Source organism: Lepidochelys kempii, chromosome 5 (assembly GCF_965140265.1).
Source record: "Lepidochelys kempii isolate rLepKem1 chromosome 5, rLepKem1.hap2, whole genome shotgun sequence".
In the NCBI taxonomy this organism is placed as follows: Eukaryota; Metazoa; Chordata; order Testudines; family Cheloniidae; genus Lepidochelys; species Lepidochelys kempii.
This window is the reverse complement of record NC_133260.1, coordinates 258,038-280,521: the sequence shown is the minus strand read 5'-3', so window position 1 is coordinate 280,521 and position 22,484 is coordinate 258,038. Positions and strand designations below refer to the sequence as shown.

At 49.3% G+C, this 22,484-nt stretch overlaps 1 protein-coding gene across 3 annotated transcripts in view; it reads right to left on the bottom strand.

Moving 5' to 3' along the window:
- CA9 (carbonic anhydrase 9) overlaps nt 1-10,840 on the bottom strand; it is a 70,308-nt gene extending 59,468 nt beyond the window's left edge. For all 3 annotated transcript variants that reach the window (XM_073343230.1, XM_073343232.1, XM_073343233.1), the window contains exon 1: nt 10,607-10,840. In XM_073343230.1, coding sequence (XP_073199331.1) covers nt 10,607-10,709 — 103 coding nt within the window. In that variant the 5' untranslated portion in view covers nt 10,710-10,840. The remainder of the gene's footprint in view (nt 1-10,606) is intronic.
- Nucleotides 10,841-22,484: the final 11,644 nt, after the last annotated feature.

The following is a 22,484-nucleotide window of genomic DNA, read 5'->3' as shown; positions in this document are numbered from 1 at the left end:
CAGACAATCCTGCTGTCAGGGTGCCAATGCCTGAGATGATGGGGCACCCAGGATTTCCAGTTTTATGGATCTTGGGTAGTAGATAGAATATCCCAGGTCGGGGTTCCAGGGGTGTGTCTGTGCGGATTTGATCTTGTGCTTTTTCAGGAAGTTTCTTGAGCAAATGCTGTAGTTGCTTTTGGTAACTCTCAGTGGGATCATAGGGTAATGGCTTGTAGAAACTCGTGTTGGAGAGCTGCCGAGCAGCCTCTTGTTCATATTCCGACCTATTCATGATGACAACAGCACCTCCTTTGTCAGATCATAATCAAAAAGGCTGACAAAGGAGGTGCTGTTGTCATCATGAATAGGTCGGAATATGAACAAGAGGCTGCTCGGCAGCTCTCCAACACGAGTTTCTACAAGCCATTACCCTATGATCCCACTGAGAGTTACCAAAAGCAACTACAGCATTTGCTCAAGAAACTTCCTGAAAAAGCACAAGATCAAATCCGCACAGACACACCCCTGGAACCCCGACCTGGGATATTCTATCTACTACCCAAGATCCATAAAACTGGAAATCCTGGGCGCCCCATCATCTCAGGCATTGGCACCCTGACAGCAGGATTGTCTGGCTATGTAGACTCCCTCCTCAGGCCCTACGCTACCAGCACTCCCAGCTACCTTCGAGACACCACTGACTTCCTGAGGAAACTTCAATCCATCGGTGATCTTCCTGATAACACCATCCTGGCTACTATGGATGTAGAAGCCCTCTACACCAACATTCCACACAAAGATGGACTACAAGCCGTCAAGAACACTATCCCCGATAATGTCACGGCTAACCTGGTGGCTGAACTTTGTGACTTTGTCCTTACCCATAACTATTTCACATTTGGGGACAATGTATACCTTCAGATCAGCGGCACTGCTATGGGTACCCGCATGGCCCCACAGTATGCCAACATTTTTATGGCTGATTTAGAACAACGCTTCCTCAGCTCTCGTCCCCTAAAGCCCCTACTCTACTTGCGCTATATTGATGACATCTTCATCATCTGGACCCATGGAAAAGAAGCCCTTGAGGAATTCCACCATGATTTCAACAATTTCCATCCCACCACCAACCTCAGCCTGGTCCAGTCCACACAAGAGATCCACTTCCTGGACACTACAGTGCTAATAAACAATGGCCACATAAACACCACCCTATACCGTAAACCTACTGACCGCTATTCCTACCTGCATGCCTCCAGCTTTCACCCTGACCACACCACACGATCCATCGTCTACAGCCAAGCTCTGCGATACAACCGCATTTGCTCCAACCCCTCAGACAGAGACAAACACCTACAAGATCTCTGTCAAGCTTTCTTACAACTACAATACCCACCTGCAGAAGTAAAGAAACAGATTGATAGAGCCAGAAGAGTTCCCAGAAGTTACCTACTACAGGACAGGCCTAACAAAGAAAATAACAGAACGCCACTAGCCGTCACCTTCAGCCCCCAACTAAAACCCCTCCAACGCATTATTAAGGATCTACAACCTATCCTAAAGGATGACCCAACACTCTCACAAGTCTTGGGAGACAGGCCAGTCCTTGCCTACAGACAGCCCCGCAACCTGAAGCAAATACTCACCAACAACCACATACCACACAACAGAACCACTAACCCAGGAACTTATCCTTGCAACAAAGCCCGTTGCCAATTGTGCCCACATATCTATTCAGGGGACACCATCACAGGGCCTAATAACATCAGCCACACTATCAGAGGCTCGTTCACCTGCACATCCACCAATGTGATCTATGCCATCATGTGCCAGCAATGCCCCTCTGCCATGTACATTGGTCAAACTGGACAGTCTCTACGTAAAAGAATAAATGGACACAAATCAGATGTCAAGAATTATAACATTCATAAACCAGTCGGAGAACACTTCAATCTCTCTGGTCACGCAATCACAGACATGAAGGTCGCTATCTTAAAACAAAAAAACTTCAAATCCAGACTCCAGCGAGAAACTGCTGAATTGGAATTCATTTGCAAATTGGATACTATTAATTTAGGCTTAAATAGAGACTGGGAGTGGCTAAGTCATTATGCAAGGTAGCCTGTTTCCTCTTGTTTTTTCCTACCCCCCCCCCCCAGATGTTCTGGTTTAACTTGGATTTAAACCTGGAGAATGGTCAGTTTAGATGAGCTATTACCAGCAGGAGAGTGAGTTTGTGTGTGTATGGGGGTGGGGGGGATGTGAGAAAACCTTGATCTATGCAGGAAATAGCCCGACTTGATTATGTAAAGAGTTGTCACTTTGGATGGGCTAGCACCAGCAGGAGAGTGAATTTGTGTGGGGGGGTGGAGGGTGAGAAAACCTGGATTTGTGCTGGAAATGTCCCACCTGTTGATCACTTTAGATAAGCTATTACCAGCAGGACAGTGGGGTGGGAGGAGGTATTGTTTCATGATTTCTGTGTGTATATAAAGTCTGCTGCAGTTTCCACGGTAAACATCTGATGAAGTGAGCTGTAGCTCACGAAAGCTCATGCTCAAATAAATTGGTTAGTCTCTAAGGTGCCACAAGTACTCCTTTTCTTATTCCACACACACTCACTCAGCTTTGCCCCACAATCTCCTCCCATGCTGTCCCTCCTCCCCCACAGCCTCAGCTCACCATGCTGCCAGCGCTCTGGGTGGCAGGGCTGCGAGCTCCTGCTGGGCAGCGGGGCTGCGAGAGCCGCCGGCCTGCCCCGGTGCTCTAGACTGCGCGGCAGTGTGGCTGGCTCTGCTGGGCAGCGTGGCTGCCAGTCCCGGTGCTCTGAGCGGCATGGTAAGGGGGCAGGGATCAGGGGGGTTGAATAAGGGGCAGGGGTCAGTCAGGGGACAGGGAGTGGGGGGGTTGGATAGGGGGCAGGGTCCGGGGGGGCGGTTAGGAGACAAGGAGCAAGGGGTGTTGGATGGGTCAGGGGTTCTGAGGGGGGCAGTCAGGGAGTGGGAAGTGGGAGGGGGCGGGGGCCAGGCTGTTTGGGGAGGCACAGCCTTCCCTATCCGGCCCGCCATACAGTTTCAGAACCCCAATGTGGCCCCCAGGTCAAAAAGTTTGCCCCCCCCACCCCGAACTAGGGGGAGCCCGGGCAGAGAGCCTAGGAATTTCCATTGCCCAGCTCCTGCCAGGCCAACGCTCCCCAGCACAGGTTGCTGTCCCTAAAGGGCTTCACACAGACACCCCATTGTGCTGGGCGGGGGGTGGATGGACTCTGCCCGACAGGCTGTTCTCCAGGTGCACCTAGGAATTATTCTTAGCCAAAGAGATTCAGGCAGAACACACTTTACTGTTCAGCCCCCACAAAGCAAAATGTTTCCTAGCTGGCAATAAGCATTTCCCTGAGCTCTACCACCCTGTCCCTTCAGACCAGCAGAATTGGTTTCACTTGGAGACCATCATCTGGCAACTCCCACAGCCTCTGGCCAGGCCACCTTGTGCTGTGATCCCATCAGCTCTCACAAGCCTATGCAGAGCTGGGCCTGATCAGCACCTGCATGAGGCACCTCAATGGAACACCTAGGTACTGCCCATCATGGCACGGGTGACTGGGGCTCCTCCCTCTGCCTCCACATTGACCCAATGCCCCACTGTGGGGCAAAGAGGCACTGCTGGAGAGGCTGTAATACCAAGGTCCTGACCACTTGTGGGCTTTAACAATCCCCCAGCACTTTGCACAAGGGATGGTAACACTGGGGCCCTGGCCCAATTCCTGTGCAGGTAATTATGGCCTGCCACCTAAATTCCCCCTGTACTTGCAGTCGGGTGCAGTTTTCTTCCAGTCAGAAATGGCTGAGTGGCATTGCTATTCACTGTTGAATAGCTGCCACGTACCACACAGAGGAGGACACATTTCAGTGGTGGGTGACCTGATCACTGACTATCCATTACCTATCTCTCAGGAAGAGTGAGGCTTCAGTGGTTATAACTTCAAAAGCCTTGAGCGAATGTTCAACTGGCCACCCACAGGTTAGGTCACCACATTCACAGGGTAACTGGCAGGGCCAAGCTTTTGCTGTGGTGAGAATCCCAGCCAGGGAACTCAGCAGAGAGAGCTGCACACAAGGCATGTTGAGCTGCCACTGGGCTCAAAGAATCACAGAAACAAGACAGCCTGTCACTCTGTTCCAGCCCATCCCCAGAGCCAAGGCAGACTCCAGCCACCTGCACATTCTCTAGGCTTCTGTCAAGCCCCGCAAGAAATGCTGCAGATGACAGGGCCCTGCCCAGGGAGACCCTCCTCTGGCAGCCTGAGATTCAGCCTAAAGTTCCTCTGTGTTAATTTCAGCCACTTTCTCCTCGTCACTGCACACACCCAAGTGCCACCAGAAATCTCTCTCTCTCTATCTGGCATTTTGAGGATGCTCATCATGGCGGTGCCTGAGAGAGTGCCCTGTCTGTTCCTTCCTTACTGCTAAGTTAGGGCAGGAGCTGCCATTAAAGGCAGGCAGCTTTGCATGTCCACACTGCTCCAGCAAGGAAGAGAGTGCAAGCAGAGCCAGTTTGCTGCCAGGGGAGGTGCTGCAAAGGCTGTGGGTTAGAATCAGTCCTGTGCAGAAAAGAAGCTGCTGACCATGGAACAGCTGAAGCCCCCAGTTCCCAGGAGCTCCTGGCAAACAGCCAGCCTGTTTGTGCCGGAAACCAGGCCTTGGTGGCTGGTGTGGTGCATGCGTCCTCGGGTCAGTGACTGGCTCGTACCTGCTCTGTTGCCCTCCCACCCTCACAGAGCCCCGTCCCCCTCTACTCCATTTGCACCCTGCTCTGAGGCACAGCACTTGAACCTGGGTTACCCTGGCACAAGACCCCCCCCAGACCTCAGCTCCACCCAGAGACCTCTCACCCAGTAACTGAGGGGATCCCCGTATCCCCTCCATTAGTGACAGACAATGCTAGGGATCCCCAAATCCCACCCTGACGGTGCCTGGCCCTGAGGCCAGGGCACATTCCTGGACAGTCGCTCCCCAAAAATGAGGAGCTCTGACCTCCCAGATTCCCACCCTCCTCCTCCTTGTGGGCATGCTGCCCTCCACCTCTCTGTCCTGGCACATGCCCCATAGACACTATTCATCTGATGTTCCTTGGCCCCTCCCTGCATATCCCCCATATCTGGTGCTGCTTCTCCACTGCTCACTGGCCCCTCCACCTTCACATAGCTCAGATTCAGCTTCTCCAGGATCCCCTGCCCTCCCATGCAGGCACAGCCCATAGGCATGGCTCTCCGGTGCACACCCTGGGCACCACCCACGCAAGCCTCGCTCCTTCCCAGACTGAGCTCTGACTGCGCAATAACCTCAGCCATGTTTAGAAATCTTGCTTTAGTGCAAACCTTTGTGACAGTCTCTAATCCGCAGCTGGCAGCTCATGCTGCTGCAGGGAACATTCCTTGTGTTCCTGGGTGGTGGAGGGCACAGGTCCTGGTGCCTGGGAATTGAGCCAATTCCCTACAGCGGCCTCTGTGCTTCTCTGGAGGAAGGTGGCAGAGGGCTGGCAAGCCCCAAGGTACCTTTCCCATCCCCAGACAGCCACGGAGCCCCCTGCTCCTGCAGGTGTGAGCATGAGGGAGATTGCACCAGCAGGGAAATGGGAGAGGGCACCAAGACAAGACTGGGATGGAAGGTGACCAGAAATGGAGCTGGGAATGGACAGAGACAGGCCTGGGCAGGGAGATTGGAATGGGGAGGGGAATGGACTAGGATAGCTGCAGTGGGACTGACATGGGGCTGGAGGGACTAGGGGAGGTGCAGGATGAGAAGGATAAGTAGGGGCATAGCGAGCAGATCGAGGGACGTGATCGTTCCCCTCTATTCGACATTGGTGAGGCCTCATCTGGAGTACTGTGTCCAGTTTTGGGCCCCACACTTCAAGAAGGATGTGGATAAATTGGAGAGAGTCCAGCGAAGGGCAACAAAAATTATTAGGGGACTGGAACACATGAGTTATGAGGAGAGGCTGAGGGAGCTGGGATTGTTTAGCCTGCAGAAGAGAAGAATGAGGGGGGATTTGATAGCAGCTTTCAACTACCTGAAAGGGGGTTCCAAAGAGGATGGCTCTAGACTGTTCTCAGTGGTAGCTGATGACAGAACGAGGAGTAATGGTCTCAAGTTGCAGTGGGGGAGGTTTAGATTGGATATTAGGAAAAACTTTTTCACTAAGAGGGTGGTGAAACACTGGAATGCGTTACCTAGGGAGGTGGTAGAATCTCCTTCCTTAGAGGTTTTTAAGGTCAGGCTTGACAAAGCCCTGGCTGGGATGATTTAACTGGGAATTGGTCCTGCTTTGAGCAGGGGGTTGGACTAGATGACCTTCTGGGGTCCCTTCCAACCCTGATATTCTATGATAAGGAGAGTGGGTAACAGAGGGAGGTGAACACTGTCCCGGGACAGACTTCGTGGGGAGCCTCTCCAGGGTGGGAGGGGTCAAGGCCCCAGATGGAATCTCACTCTCCTTCTCCTTCCCCCAGGGAAATGCTATTTCTCCCTATCGCTCTTGATAACAACCCTGCCCATTTTATTAGGGCCAAGGTCTCTGTGCCAGGCATAGGCCAGGTGGCTGCATGCCTGAGAGGCGAGGGATTGGCAGGAAGGGCCCCGAGGGCTGGGGAGCTGCACGGGGGCCTCTGGCCAGACACAGCGTAAGCCCAGCTGAGGAGCCCGCACTGTGTGTGTGTGTGTGGGGGGGGGCAGAGAAGAACCCTGGCAGAGCTCATGCTGCCAGCACAGTCTGCTACAATAACCACTGCTCAGCTGTGGGTACAGCCATCCCCTCTCCCCACAGCCAGGGGTCCTGCTCTGCAGCTTCCCACCCTGCTGCCTGGGGCCCATCCATTCTGCAGGGCATTCCTCGCACTCCAGCACTAAACTCTCAGACCAGTTGGCAGAGGCTCCAGGGAGGCAGGTCAGAGCTGACTCTCCCAAGCCATACCTCAGACAGGACCCTTTTGAGGAGGGCACCCCTTCCTCCCGCAAGATTGCTACACTGTGTAACACAGAGCCCTGAGCCAAGCCCCCTCCCAGAGACAGGCAGGGCACCTGGCAGTGCTTGCTCCTTTGCCACAGCAAATTCCAGCCCAGCTCAGCCCTTTCCTGCCCCATGGAGCAAGCGCTGAGATGGGGGACCTCAGCAGACACCCTGTGGTCCCAGGTAGGGTGGGGTCTCTGCACAGACACACATCCTGCCCCCAAGATCTTAGCAGCAGATTTACAAGCACTCAGCCTGAAGCTCCCCCTGGCGCTGACCACACACTGTACCCAGAGCCCCAGACCTGCCCCTCTGACACCAGTGGGCAGGGTTCTTCCCACCATCCCGTCCACAAACCACACCGATTCAGTGCATCTCCTGGCACTGTAGGAGGAAATGATGCAACCTGTGGAGAGTAATCGCTCCCCGGGACGCCGCCTGTGCAGATCCCTCGAGTGCTAGCACAACCCTATAAAACTAAACCACATGCCACAGCTTCCCCTGAGTCACCCCAGCCCTGATGCAAGCAGCACTTCCAACCAGCAGCATGTGCTAGGAGACAAGAGGCAGGATGCAGAGACCCTGGGGCTGCAGCCTAGTCCAGCCACAGAGCTGGGTGTGGGCTTGGTGCTGGAGGCCAGTTGGGAGTAAGGGGGGTGTAATGGAGGGTCAGCAGGGGGCTGAGATGAGGTGGGGGTGACAGGGGGTGATGAGGGGAGGATGATGAAGAGATGTGGGGGGGTCATACTGGAGTGAGACAGCGACAAAGACAATGTAAGGAGTACTAGAGCCTGACTGCACAGCACCCTGCGGCATCCTGCCCAGGACTCACTACTCTGTGCCCATGGCTCAGTCTGTCTAGGCTCTCCAACTGCACTCACTGCTGTGTTCTCAGTGCCCGCCTGGCTCTCAGCCGTCTAGAGCTGCCGCACGCTCTGAGCTCCCAGGAAACCCCTGTACATGGACAACACAACTGCAGCCTCACTCTTGTATTGACCCCCCCCGGGAACTTCCAGCCTGGAAACGTGACAGCACCCCCCAGCTATAGTACCCCCCCGTGCCCCCTGCAGCACAGACACCTCTGCATCCCCACTCCCTGGGCTCAGCACCAGCCCTCTCAGCACCTGACCGATAGAGCAAAGACCCTTACCCACAGCCAGAAAACATGCCAGGCCCAAGCCCAGCACCTAGAACGCAAACATACACTGGGCAGCGAGGGAGAACAAATCCAAAACAGCCCCAGATCCCTGCACAGAACAATCACACTGTGATACAGACATCACTGCAGCCACATGTGCAGAAACAGACAAGCCCTCACCAAATACAGACTCAGTGACCATAAACCAGGGGTGAGGTCCAGCTGGCACAAAGCATATGCCAAACTCACAGAGCAGTGACTGTCCAGCCAGTGGACAGAGAAGAGAGATTTCAGAGCAGCAGCCGTGTTAGTCTGTATTCACAAAAAGAAAAGGAGGACTTGTGGCACCTTAGAGACTAACCAATTTATTTGAGCATAAGCTTTCGTGAGCTACAGCTCACTTCATTGAATGAGCTGTAGCTCACAAAAGCTTATGCTCAAATAAATTGGTTAGTCTCTAAGGTGCCACAAGTCCTCCTTTTCTTTTTAGAGAAGAGAGAGAAAGAGAAACTTTCTAGTCCAATGTCTCACAGCAAAGGAACAAACGGAAATTAGACTCCAACTATCAGGAATCCTAAGCAATATCTTACCAGAGTAAAGAACTGCTGGACCCTGGAGATGGAAAGAAACAGCCCCACTCTATGGAACCACCTGCCCTGGGGCAGGGATGGGCAGGAACAACAAATGGACCCAGGGGATCAAACCCCAAAGACATGAAGCACTGACCTGAGCGAATCGTATCCCCACCTCCGACAGAGACTGCGGTGGACTGTTTCTTCCTTGCACTTTGCAGCACTTGTCTAGTCAGTCATGATAATCAAGTCTTACTGAACTGAAGTGTGTGACAGTCCCTAAGAGCCTCTATCACTGAGACATGACCACAGCCCTTCCGCTGTATCACAGCCTCCAGGCCTTGCACTGAGATGTGGCTGAATTTATTCCTCCAGCAGAACAGAGCATGACTGATGCTGTTTGGAAAAAAACATCACTGCACTTTTCTCTCCTGCTCCCCAGGCGCCTCATCGATTTCTCAGGGGATTCAGGCAGGTTCTGTGATAGCCCAGCGCTGCACTAAGGGGCCATAGACGTGAGTGTGAAATGGCCCCTATTGGAGCAGTGTATCTGAGCAAGCTCACAGCCAACAGACCAACGCTACAGAGGAAAAGCACCATAAACCAGCTCAGCATTGGAATATCCATGCAGCTGTTTCAGGTCCATCCCCATATGCCTCTCCTCCCCCCAGCACCTTATTGCCCATGTGGCTGTGCCATAAATCTTGACAGCCTCACTGCCCAGGCAGCTGTGCCAGGCCGCCGTCTGAGTTGCTGACCATACCAGTCACATGCCATCGCTTTCCCCTGAGTGTTAGAGCTGCAACTGCCAAGTTGACATTAATCCCTTTGAACTGATGGAAAAAGGAATTAATGTGTGGAAAGGGGTGTGGGGCCCAGCGAGGAGAAAGGGGGGGCTGCAGGAGATGGCTCAGGAGCTGTATGCAGAGAGCGGGCGAGGTGAGCAGGAGAGATGAGGGGTGTGTACATGGTGGGAAGAATGGGACCATGTGCTAGGCAGGATGTCAGCCTGTACGACTATCATGGTCCCTTGTGGCTTTAAGTCCTATAAGTCTGTGCACATAAGGAGGGGACTAAGGTGAGGGAAAGGGGGTACAGAATCTATACATGGTGGGTGAGTGAAAGGGGGCACAGGATCTATACATGGTGGGGGTCATGGGGTCTCAGCCAAAGGGGGTGGAGGGTCGGTACGGCTGTGTACACAATGCTTGTTTAATTGGCAGAATGCCTGGTGGGGAGATGTTGCTGTGGTTACACCTGACCAGGCTATTCCAGTTTGCAGGTCTGCTGGGTTCTCCAGGGTCAATACAGCTGGCAACCTTCCCTGCATTGTGGTGCCATTTGTGGGTGTCAAGGTGAAGCTGGGAGAAATTCCATCCCCACTGACTGAACTTTTGGTGGGAGTCCCCGGGGTTTAGCTGCTGCTGTGACGGGTGCCCTGGCTGCGTGCGCTGGTCCAGCAGATGCTGAGAGACAGGAAGCGGGTCTAGGATTTGGGCTGGGGGACTGTGGGCAGGAACTGACGCACTGTCTGTGCAGGAGCATTCCTCCAGCAGGGCTCTCCTTGGCCAAGATGAGTAAGATGATGAATGGCTCATGGGGAGCTGCCTTAGAACAAGTGCAGGGCAAGAGGTCCTGCGGCTGAAAGGCTGATCCATGCCTGAGGACAGGCAACAGTGACACTGCTCTCCTGGCAGACAATTGCCCCATGACACAAACAGGACATGCTTCAGTCAGCCCTCTTGGGATGTGTTAGAGAACCAGCAGGGAGACACCAGCCAGCCCTGTGGGGAGCAGAACCATCACCATATACCCTGCGCCCCATCTCTCCCTAGAGTGAGCAGCCAGACACCAGAGAGCTGTGTGTGGCCAAGGGAACCAGAGACGGAGTCTGGGATCTACTCACCTTTCTTTTTGGGGTGAGAAGCGTGCTCTGAGCCATGCTCGTCCTCAGTCCAGCCCAGGGCAGCCAGCAGCAGGAGAGAGAGACCCAGCCTGGTGCAGCTCATCCTCTAACAAGTACCAGTTCAGTGGGACGGCCCCACTTCTCCACTGCAGAGCCTGCCTCTGGCTGCCAGAGCCGCAGCAAGCTGTGCTGGGCGGCTGGAGCTGAACTGTGTCTACGTGAGAGGGAGAGAGAGAGAGGGCAGGAGCGGGAGGGGGCAGTGAGTCACCAGCCTTTACCTTTTATAGAGACTGCAGGCAAAGTCTGCGGGGCAGGTGAAGGGTGAAATACATGCTGCATTGGGAGCTTGCCTGAAGTTCAATGTCATTGCCAGCTGGGGGGTCTGGGCTGGGACCAGGGTGTGCATACACTGAGCCTTAACATGGACTAGAGCCAAGGGACGCTCCCGGAGCTTGAACAGGGTTTCCTTTTCAGACAACCTACCAGCAATGCAGCTCAAACACAGCCACAGCTCTTCTCCCATAGCAACGGGGCCTGGGACCGACCCTCCATTATCCCCATAACCACAGCTCCCCTCCAATACCAGTGGGGCCTGGGACTGACCCCTCCATGAGCCCAATAACCACAGCTCCCCTCCCATACCAATGGGGCCTGGGACTGACCCCTCTGTGAACCCCATAACCACAGCTCCTCTCTCATAACAATGGGGCCTGGGACTGAACCCTCCATGAGCCCCACAACCACAGCTCCTCTCCCATAGCTATGGGTCCTGGAAAAAAACCCTTAGTGAGCCCCATAACCACAGCTCCTCTCTCATAGTAATGGGGTGTGGAACCAACTGTTCCATGAGCCCATAACAACATAACCTCCTATAGCAATGGGCCTGGGTCCAACTCCTCTGTGAGCCCCATAACCACAACTCCTCTCCCATAGCAACGGGGGCTGTGGCCTGGCCCCCTCCCCCTGTAAGCCCCATAAACACACCTCCCCTCCCCTGGCAATGGGACCTGAGAACTGACCCCTCAGTGAGCCCTAGAAGCAGAGCGCCCTTCTCACAGCAATGGGATCTGAGGATAGATTCCTCCATGAGCCCCATAAACAGAGCATTTGTGACCCATCCACTTATAACTACACCCCCCACCCTTCCTGTGACACAGAGGGCTCAGGAGCCCACGCCCCAAGGGGACGCCCTTTGACAGGAGAGTGAGGCCTGAGGCAGATATTGCCCTCATTCCACTGCTCAGCAGAGTTAAGGACAATACAAAGGAGTTTAAGTATACAGAGAGAATCCTAACAGTGATCATAGTCTATAGCTAGATGGGCATGGTAGACCTGTCAATAATAATACAGAAAAGGCAGAAGTGTTTGGTAAACATTTCAGCTCTGTATTTGGGAAATAAACAGATGATGTGTTCATATCCTATTATATGTTGATGAAATACATTCCATTCCAATAGCAACCGAGGAGGATGTCAAACAGCATCTACTACTGTTAGACATTTCTACATCAGCAGGTCCAGATAACTTGCATCCAAGAGTATTAAAGGATCTGGCTGAGGAACTCACTGACCATTAATGTTGATTTTTAATAAGTCTTGGAACACTGGGAAAGTTCCAGAGGAGTGGAAGAAAGCTCTTGTGTCAACATTTAAAAAGGTAAATGGGATGACCCAGGTTACTTTAACCTGTCATCCTGACACTGATCCCGAGCAAAATCATGGAATGGTTGATTTAAGACTTGATTAATAACTAACTAAAACAATGTAATATAATTAATGCCAATCAACAGCTACGTTTGAGAACAGGTCTCATCAAAGTAACATACCGTTTTTTGATGAGATCACAAGTTTGGCTAACAAAGCTCATAGTAATATTTAGACATCTGTGAGGTATTTGACTGGGCACTGCAGGACATATTGATTAATAAACTACAGTGATATAAATTTAACATGGCAAACATCTAATGGATTACAGACTGATTACACCGTAGGTCTCAGAATGTACTTATAAATGGGGAGTCATCGTCAGAGTGGGTGTGTTTCTAATGGAGTCCTGCAAGGATCAGTTCTTGGCCTTACACCATTAAACATTTTTATCAATGACTTGGAAAAAAACAAAATTTTTACTGATAATGTTTACTGATAAAGGTGACAAAGATTAGGGAAGTGGTAAATAATGAAGAAGACAGGTCACTGATAATACAGAGGGATCTTGATCACTTAGCAAATGGGACACAGGCAACAATATGCATTTAAATACATCCAAATGCAAGGGCATACATATAGGAACAAAGAACGTGGGACATACTTACAGGCAGGGGGACTTCATCCGGGGAAGCAGTGACTCTGAAAAAGAGTTGGGTGTTCTGGGGGTAATCAGCAGATCATGAGCTCCCAGGGTGACCAAAAAGGCGAATGTGACCTCTGGATGTATAGAGAGGGGAATAGTGAGTAGGAGTAGAGAGGTTATATCACATCTGTATTTGGCACTCGTTTGAACACTGCTGGAATCCTGTGTCCAATTCTGGTGTCCACACTTCAAGAAGGATGTGGATACATTGGAAAGACTGTTGAGAGAAGAGCCATGAGAATGACTGACTCATGGGAAAACATGCTGTGATAAATGAAGGGGGTGGGGAGTAAACTCCTTTTTATGGACACCCAGCCAGCCAGTTAGCTATAAAATCCCTCTTAGTAGCTGTTCTCTACTTGCTTTACCTGTAAAAGATTAAAGAGTCTCACTGCTATGCATAGGTAAAAGCAGGGTCGGCTCCAGGCACCAGCGAACCAAGCAGGTGCTTGAGGTGGGCAATGTAAAGGGGCGGCAGGACGTTGGGCTCTGGGACAGCAATCCGCCCTCTGCGGCAGCGGGAATTTGGCGGCAGGGACATGACTCTTCTTCGGTCGCTGGCAGCAATTCGGCGGCCGCACCATCACTCCGCCTCTGTGTTCGGCAGGCAGGACTCCGCCTCCATGTTCGGCGGCAAATTGTTGGTTTTTTTGCCACTTGGGGCAGCAAAAACACTGGAGCCGGCCCTGGGTAAAAGGACAGGAGTGGGCACCTGACCAAAAGAGCCAATGGGAAGGCTAGAACATTTTAAAATTGAGAAAAACTTCCCCTTTGTCTGTCTGTGGTTGTTCTCCCGGGGAGAGGGCCAGGACAGCAACTAAGCATTAAAAAGCTTGGGCCAGGTATGAAAAATGATCAGATCAAACCAAGAAACTACTCATTTGAAACCCCAGATATGTAAGTGGATCAGGAAATGTCTAGAAAGACATGATCAGGTTTATTTCTTATTTCTTTATGGCTTGTGGACTCCTCTGTGCTAACTCCAGGTGCTTTTGTTTTGCTTGTAACCTTTAAGTTGGACCTCAAGAAAGCTATTTTTGGTGCTTAATCCTTGTATTTTCTCTCTTAAAATCTAGCAATAGCCTGAGTTTTCAGATGTATTTTTATTTATTTATTAATAAAATTTACCTTTCTTTAAGAACAGGATTGAAGTTCTGTGTCTTATGAGGTTTGTGTATGTGGTTTTTTGTTTTTTTTAATTAGCTGGTGGAAACAGATGATTTCTTTTTTTCTTTTCTTTCTCAGCTCTTCCCTGGGGGTGCAGGTGAAAGGGCTTGAGGGTGCCCCACAGGAAGGAATTCCCAAGTGTGCCTTCCTGGGCTCTCAAAGGGATTCTGCACTTGGGTGTAAGCTTTCGTGAGCTACAGCTCACTTCATCGGATGCATACTATGGAAAGTGTAGAAGATCTTTTTATATACACACAAAGCATGAAAAAATACCCCCTCCCACCCCACTCTCCTGCTGCTAATAGCTTATCTAAAGTGATCACTCTCCTTACAATGTGTATGATAATGAAGGTGGGCCATTTCCAGCACAAATCCAGGGTTTAACTATAATGTCTGAGGGGGGGGGGGGGGATAGGAAAAAACAAGGGGAAATAGGTTACCTTGCATAATGACTTAGCCACTCCCAGTCTCTATTCAAGCCTAAGTTAATTGTATCCAATTTGCAAATGAATTCCAATTCAACAGTTTCTCGCTGGAGTCTGGATTTGAAGTTTTTTTATTGTAATATAGCAACTTTCATGTCTGTAATCGCGGGACCAGAGACATTGAAGTGTTCTCTGACTGGTTTATGAATGTTATAATTCTTGACATCTGATTTGTGTCCATTTATTCTTTTACGTAGAGACTGTCCAGTTTGACCAATGTACATAGCAGAGGGGCATTGCTGGCACATGATGGCATATATCACATTGGTGGATGTGCAGGTGGGTTTGTGTATGTGTGTGTGGGGGGGGTGAGAAAACCTGGATTTGTGCTGGAAATGGCCCAACTTGATTATCATACACATTGTAAGGAGAGTGATCACTTTAGATAAGCTATTAGCAGCAGGAGAGTGGGGTGGGAGGAGGTATTTTTCATGCTTTGTGTGTATATAAAAAGATCTTCTACACTTTCCACAGTATGCATCTGATGAAGTGAGCTGTAGCTCACGAAAGCTTATGCTCAAATAAATTGGTTAGTCTCTAAGGTGCCACAAGTACTCCTTTTCTTTTTGCGAATACAGACTAACACGGCTGTTACTCTGAAACCTGCACTTGGGTGGTGGCAGCATCTACCAATCCAAGGTCAGAGAGAAGCTTTAACCTTGGGAGTTTAATTCAAGCCTGGAGCGGCCAGTGTTAATTTTTAGAATCCTTGCGGGCCCCCATCTTCTGCCCTCGAAGTGCCAGAGTGAGGAATCAGCCTTGACACATGCCATGTAGTGAAATTCTTAAGGAGCTCAATCTATTTAACTTCTCAAAGAGATGAAGGGGTGGGTGATGATCATAACATATAACTACCTACATGGACATTAGCAGACAAAGGTATAACTTGACACAACAGCGGGAAGTTAAAGGTAGATTAATTCAGACTAGAAATAAGGTGCAAATTTTTAACAGTGATAGTAATTAACTATTGGAACAATTTATCAAGGAATGTGGTGGATCCTCCATCACTGGAGATTTTTAAATCAAGATGGGATGTTTTCCTAAAAAATATGCTCAAACTCCAGCACAGCTCTTGGCCTTGTCACAGGTTTTAATACAGGGAAGTTCGATGACTTGTGTTATGCAGGAGGTCAGCCTAGATAATCACAGTGGTCCAGTCAAGTCTTAAAAGCCATGCATGCCCTAGCTAACCTCAAAGGCCATGCACTCACATTTGCAACAGAGCCTTGGAGCTGTTCCCCAGTTCCCCAGACATGAATGGAGTTAGCTTCACATGCTTGGGAGGCAAGGCATATTACTAGCCCCACTGTACAGATGGGGAAACAGGCAGAGATCTCAGAAGGGACTTGCCCAAGGTCACAGAGGGGTCAGTGGCAGAGCTGGAAATAGACTTCAGGTCTCCAGCGTCCCAGTTCTATGCCATAATCACAAGTTCCTCCACCAGGATGCTAGTCTGCTAAACTCTGCTTGTGGCAGTCGCACCCTTCAACCCATAGGGAGTGGTTGCTCAAAGAGCATGCAGAGTACCTCCCATCTCCTGCAAGCAGTGCTCACATGGGCCCTGCTACCGCCTCTGCAGTTTAACATACAGGCCCGAGCCAGCTTGCCCTGCTGCTATGCCTGTCCTTAATGCAAAGGACTCTTTCTGCCTTTGGGCACCCCTGTGCTGGGACTGCTTCTTCAGCCTGGCTCACTGTGCCAAGGGCTCCTGCTAAATAGGTCACATACTTGGCAGGTTCAGTGTGTCCCTCAGGTGACTGGCCCCATTCTGCAGCCATGTTACTGGGCTGAACTCAGTCATTTGCCACCAAGAGGGGGTTGGAACCAGGGGAGGACTGCTCATCGCTGGATTGTGCCAGCGGTACCCCGAGGAGCAGCTGCCAGCGCTGAGGAAAGGTGACAGTTGCACTGGCTGTGAATGGAGGGAGGGAGAAGCACATTCCTCCCAGAACAACCTCAGCTGGAAATTCCAGGCCTGCTCAGGCTACTGAGTGCAGCAGCCCAGGCCTGGCCACAAACTGCTCAGCAAAGCCCCTGGAGAGCGTCCAAGCTCCTTGATGTCCTTCACCAGAGTGTACCTGCTGCTTCTTTCCAGAGCTGGTAGTGAGCACAGATTATCCCTAATCCCCTTGTCTCCAGGCAAGTCAGGTTCTTTTGTAGCTATAGCAGGTAGGGTGACCAGACAGCAAGAGTGAAAAATCACGATGGGGGTAGCGGGTAAGAGGAGCCTATATAAGAAAAAGCCCCAAATATCGGGACTATAAAATCGGGACATCTGGTCACCCTAATAGTAGGGCTTGGCCCATGCACCAGCCAGGCCAATACAGGCACCTCTGGACTTGCTGATGGAATCTCTCTGTGTCCACGTGCCTAGCCTGGGTACCCCCTGGAGCTCTGGGTTGAACTGAGTGTCACTCAGAATGTCCATCAGCTCCTCCTTCCAGCTCCTCAGCTGGGATACAGTGAGACATGCCTTCAGCCACTCCCCAGGGCCTGGCTTCATCACAGGAGACCTCCCATGCCAGGTAGATGAGCATGGCATCCTACATCCTCTGCTAGGTAAAAGATTGATGTCCAGGACCTCCATGGTAGCATTCTCTGAAATGCTTCCAGTTCCACGCACAGGGCCAGTTAGACAGGCAGAACTGCAGAGTCTCAATGCATGGATGAGAAAATGGTGTAGGGAGTAGGGGTTTAGATTTATTAGGAACTAGGGAATGTTTTGGGAAACGGGAAGCCTATACAGGAAGGATGGGCTCCTCCTAAACCAAAATGGAACCAGATTGCTGCTGGCACTTAACATTAAAAAGGTCGTAGAGCAGTTTTTAAACTAAAGACTGGAGGAAAGCCGACAGGTGCAGAGGAGCACATAATTTGGACAGAGACATCCCTTAGGGGAGGATCTATTAATGGAGATTCTCTATGTCCTAGTAAGGAGGAGAGGATGGAAGATAAAATACACATAGGATCTGATGAGAAACAGTCAAATGAAAAAAGAATGAGGAGTACTTGTGGCACCTTAGAGACTAACGAATTTATTTGGGCACAAGCTTTTGTGGGCTAAAACCCACTTCATCAGATGCATGGAGTGGAAACTACAGTAGGAAGATATATATATATATATACAGAGAACATGAAAAGATGGGGGTTGCCATACCAACTCTAATGAGACAAATCAATTAAGGTGGACTATTATCAGCAGGAAAAAAAAACTTTTGTAGTGATAATCAGGATGGCCCATTTCAAACAGTTCACAAGAAGGTGTGAGTAACAGTAGGGGGAAAATTAGCATGGGGAAATAGTTTTTAGTTTGTGTAATGACCCATCCACTCCTCCTCTTTATTCAAGCCTAATTTGACGGTGTCCAGTTTGCAAATTAATTCTGGTTTCTCGCTGGAGTCTGTTTTTCAAGTATTTTTGTTGAAAAATTGCCACTTTTAGGTCTGTAATTGAGTGTCCAGGGAGGTTGAAGTGTTCTCCAACTGGTTTTTGAATGTTATAATTCTCGAAGTCCGATTTGTGTCCATTTATTCTTTTGTTTAGAGACTGTCCGGTTTGGCCAATGTACATGGCAGAGGGGCATTGCTGGCACACAATGGCATGTATCACATTGGTAGATGTGCAGGTGAACGAGCCCCTGATTATCACTACACAAGTTTTTTTCTCCTGCTGGAATGAGGATAATCAATGGGACACAGTAGTAATAGTGTACTAAATATATCGGAAGGACATAACAGGTCATGCTGATGGGGGAGTGGCATTATATGTGAAAAAAAGCGTAGAATCAAATGAAGTAAAAATCTTAAATGAGCCAAACTGTACCACAGACTCTCTATGGATAGTACTTCCATGCTTGAATAATAAGAACATAACAGTAGAGATATACTACTGCCCACCTCACCAGAATGGTGATGGTAACTGTGAAATCCTCAGGGAGATTAGAGGCCATTAAAATAAAAAACTCAATAATAATGGGTGATTTCACATCCCCATATTGACTGGGTACATGTCACCTCAGGACAGGATGCAGAGATAAAGTTTCTGACACCTTAAATGACTGCTTCTTGGAGCAGCTAGTCCTTAAACCCACAAGAGGAGAGGCAATTCTTGATTTAGTCCTAAGTGGAGCACAGGATCTGGCCCAAGAGGTGAATATAGCTGGACTTCTTGGTTATAGTTACCACAATAAATTATATAAATATAACATCCTTGTGGTGGGGAAAACACCACAGCAGCCCCAAATGGTAGCATTTAATTTCAGAAAGGGGGACTATACAAAAATGAGGAAGTTGGTGAAACAAAAATTAAAAGGTATAGTGCCAAAAGTGAAATCCCTGCAAGCTTCATGGAAACTTTTAAAAGACACCATAATAGAGGCTCAACTTAAATGTATACCCCAAATTAAAAAGCATAGTAAGAGAAGGGGAGAGTGGATAGCTCAGTGGTTTGCGCATTGGCCTGCTAAACACAGGGTTGTGAGTTCAATCCTTGAGGGGGCCATTTAGGGATCTGGTGTAAAAAAAAAATTGGGGATTGGTCCTGCTTTGAGCAGGGGGTTGGACTAGATGACCTCCTGAGGTCCCTTCCAACCCTGATATTCTATGATTCTATGAACCAAAAAAGTGCCACAGTGGCTAAACAACAAAGTAAAAGAAGCAGTGAGAGGCAAAAAGATATCCTTTAAAAATTGGAAGTTAAATCCTATTGAGGAAAATAGAAAGAAGCATAAACTCTGGCAAGTGAGGTATAAAAAATATAATTAGGAAGGACAAAAAGAATTTCAAGAATAGATAGCCAAAGACCCAAAAAGAATAGCAAAAAATAAATAAAAATTAAGTACATCAGAAGCAGGAAGTCTGCTAAACAACCAGTGGGGCCACTAGATGATCAAGATGCTAAAGGAGCACTCAAGGACAATAAGACCATTGAGGAGAAACTAAATGAATTCTTTGCCTCGGTCTTCACGGCTGAGAATGTGAGGGAGATTCCCAAACTTGAGCCATTCTTTTTAGGTGACAAATCTGAGGAAATGTCCAAGATTGCAGTGTCTTTAGAGGAAGTGTTGGAACAAATTGATAAACTAAACAGGAAGAAGCAACCAGGACCAGATGGTATTCACCCAAGAGTGCTGAAGGAACCCAAATGTGAAATTGCACAACTACTAACTGTAGTCTGTAACCTATCATTTAAATCAGCTTCTGTACCAGATGACTGGAGGATAAGCTAATGTGATGTCAATTTTTAAAAAAGACTCCAGAGCTGATCCCAGCAATTACAGGCCCGTAAGCCTAACTTCAGTACTGGGCAAAATGGTTGAAACTATGGCAAAGAACAGAACTGTCACACACATAGATGAACATGATTTGTTGGGGAAAAGTCAACATGGTTTTTGTAAAGGGAAATCACGCCTCACCAATCTACTGGAATTCTTTGAGGGGGTCAACAAGCATGTGGACAAGGGTGATCAAGTGGATATAGTGTACTTAGATTTTCAGAAAGCCTTTAATAAAGTCCCTCGCTAAAGACTCTTAAGCAAAGTAAGCTGTCATGGGATAAGAGGGAAGGTCCTTTCACGGATCAGTAACTGGTTAAAAGATAGGAAACAAAGGGTAGGAATAAATGGTCAGTTTTCAGAATGAAGAGAGGTAAATAGTGGTGTCCCTCAGGGGTCTGTACTGGGACCAGTAGTGTTCAACATTTTCATAAATGACCTGAAAAAAGGGGTAAACAGTGAGGTAGCAAAATTTGCAGATGATACAAAACTACTCAAGATAACAAAGAGTCCGGTGGCACCTTAAAGACTAACAGATTTATTTGGGCATAAGCTTTCGTGAGTAAAATACCACTTCTTCAGATGCATCTGAAGTAGGGGTATAAGTAGGGGCATAGCGAGCAGATCGAGGGACGTGATCGTTCCCCTCTATTCGACATTGGTGAGGCCTCATCTGGAGTACTGTGTCCAGTTTTGGGCCCCACACTTCAAGAAGGATGTGGATAAATTGGAGAGAGTCCAGCGAAGGGCAACAAAAATGATTAGGGGACTGGAACACATGAGTTATGAGGAGAGGCTGAGGGAGCTGGGATTGTTTAGCCTGCAGAAGAGAAGAATGAGGGGGGATTTGATAGCTGCTTTCAACTACCTGAAAGGGGGTTCCAAAGAGGATGGCTCTAGACTGTTCTCAATGGTAGCAGATGACAGAACGAGGAGTAATGGTCTCAAGTTGCAGTGGGGGAGGTTTAGATTGGATATTAGGAAAAACTTTTTCACTAAGAGGGTGGTGAAACACTGGAATGCGTTACCTAGGGAGGTGGTAGAATCTCCTTCCTTAGAGGTTTTTAAGGTCAGGCTTGACAAAGCCCTGGCTGGGATGATTTAACTGGGAATTGGTCCTGCTTCGAGCAGGGGGTTGGACTAGATGACCTTCTGGGGTCCCTTCCAACAATGATATTCTATGATTCTATGATCTGAAGAAGTGGTATTTTAACCCACGAAACCTTGTTGTTTCTGTGGATAACACGGCTACCCCCTGATACTCAAGATAGTTAAGTCCAAAGCAGATTGTGAAGAGCTACAAAGGAATCTCACAAACCTGGCTGACTGGGCAACAAAATGGCGTGTGAAATTCAATGTTGATAATTGCAAAGTAATTCACATTGGAAAACATCATCCCAACTATACATACACAATGATGGGGTCTAAATTAGCTGTTACCACTCAAGAAAGAGATCTTGGAGTCATTGTGGATAGTTCTCTGAAAACATCCACTCAATGTGCAGCAGCAGTCAAAAAAGCTTTCAGAAAGGGAGGGATAATAAGACAGATAATATCAAATTTCCTCTATATCAAAATCATAGAATATTAGGGTTGGAAGAGACCTCAGGAGGTCATCTAGTCCCACCCCCCTGCTCAAAGCAGGACCAACACCAACTAAATCATCCCAACCAGGGCTTTGTCAAGCCAGGCCTTAAAAACCTCTAAAGATGGAGATTCCACCACCTTCCTAGGTAACCCATTCCAGTGCTTTACCACCCTCCTTGTGCAAAAGTGTTTCCTAATATCCAACCTAGACCTCCCCCACTGCAACTTGAGACCATTACTCCTTGTTCTGTCATCTGCCACAACTGAGAACAGCCGAGCTCCATCCTCTTTGGAACATCCCTTCAGGTAGTTGAAGGCTATCAAATCCCCCCTCATTCTTCCCTTCTGCAGACTAAATAACCCCAGTTCCCTCAGCCTCTCCTCATACGTCATGTGCCCCAGCCCCCTAATCATTTTCATTGCCCTCTGCTGGACTCTCTCCAATTTGTCCACATCCCTTCTGTAGTGTGGGGCCCAAAACTGGACACAGTACTCCAGCTGTGGCCTCACCAGTGCCATATAGAGGGGAATAATCACGTCCCTCGGTCTGCTGGCAATGCTCCTACTAATACAGCCCAATATGCTGTTGGCCTTCTTGGCAACAAGGGCACATTGTTGACTCATATCCAGCTTCTTATCCACTGTAATCCCCAGGTCCTTTTCTGCAGAACTGCTGCTTAGCCAGGCGGTCCCCAGCCTGTAGCAGTGCCTGGGATTCTTTTGTCCTAAGCGCAGGACTCTGCACTTGTCCTTGTTGAACCCCATCAGATTTCTTTTGGCCCAATCCTCCAATTTGTCTAGGTCACTCTGGACCCTATCCCACCCTCCAGTATATCTACCTCTCCCCCCAGCTTAGTGCCATCTGCGAACTTGCTGAGAGTGCAATCCATCCCATTATCCAGATCATTAATAAAGATGTTGAACAAAACCGACACCAGGACCAACCCCTCGTGCAGTCCGCTTGGTACCGGCTGCCAACTACACATTGAGCCGTTGATCGCTACCCGTTGAGCCT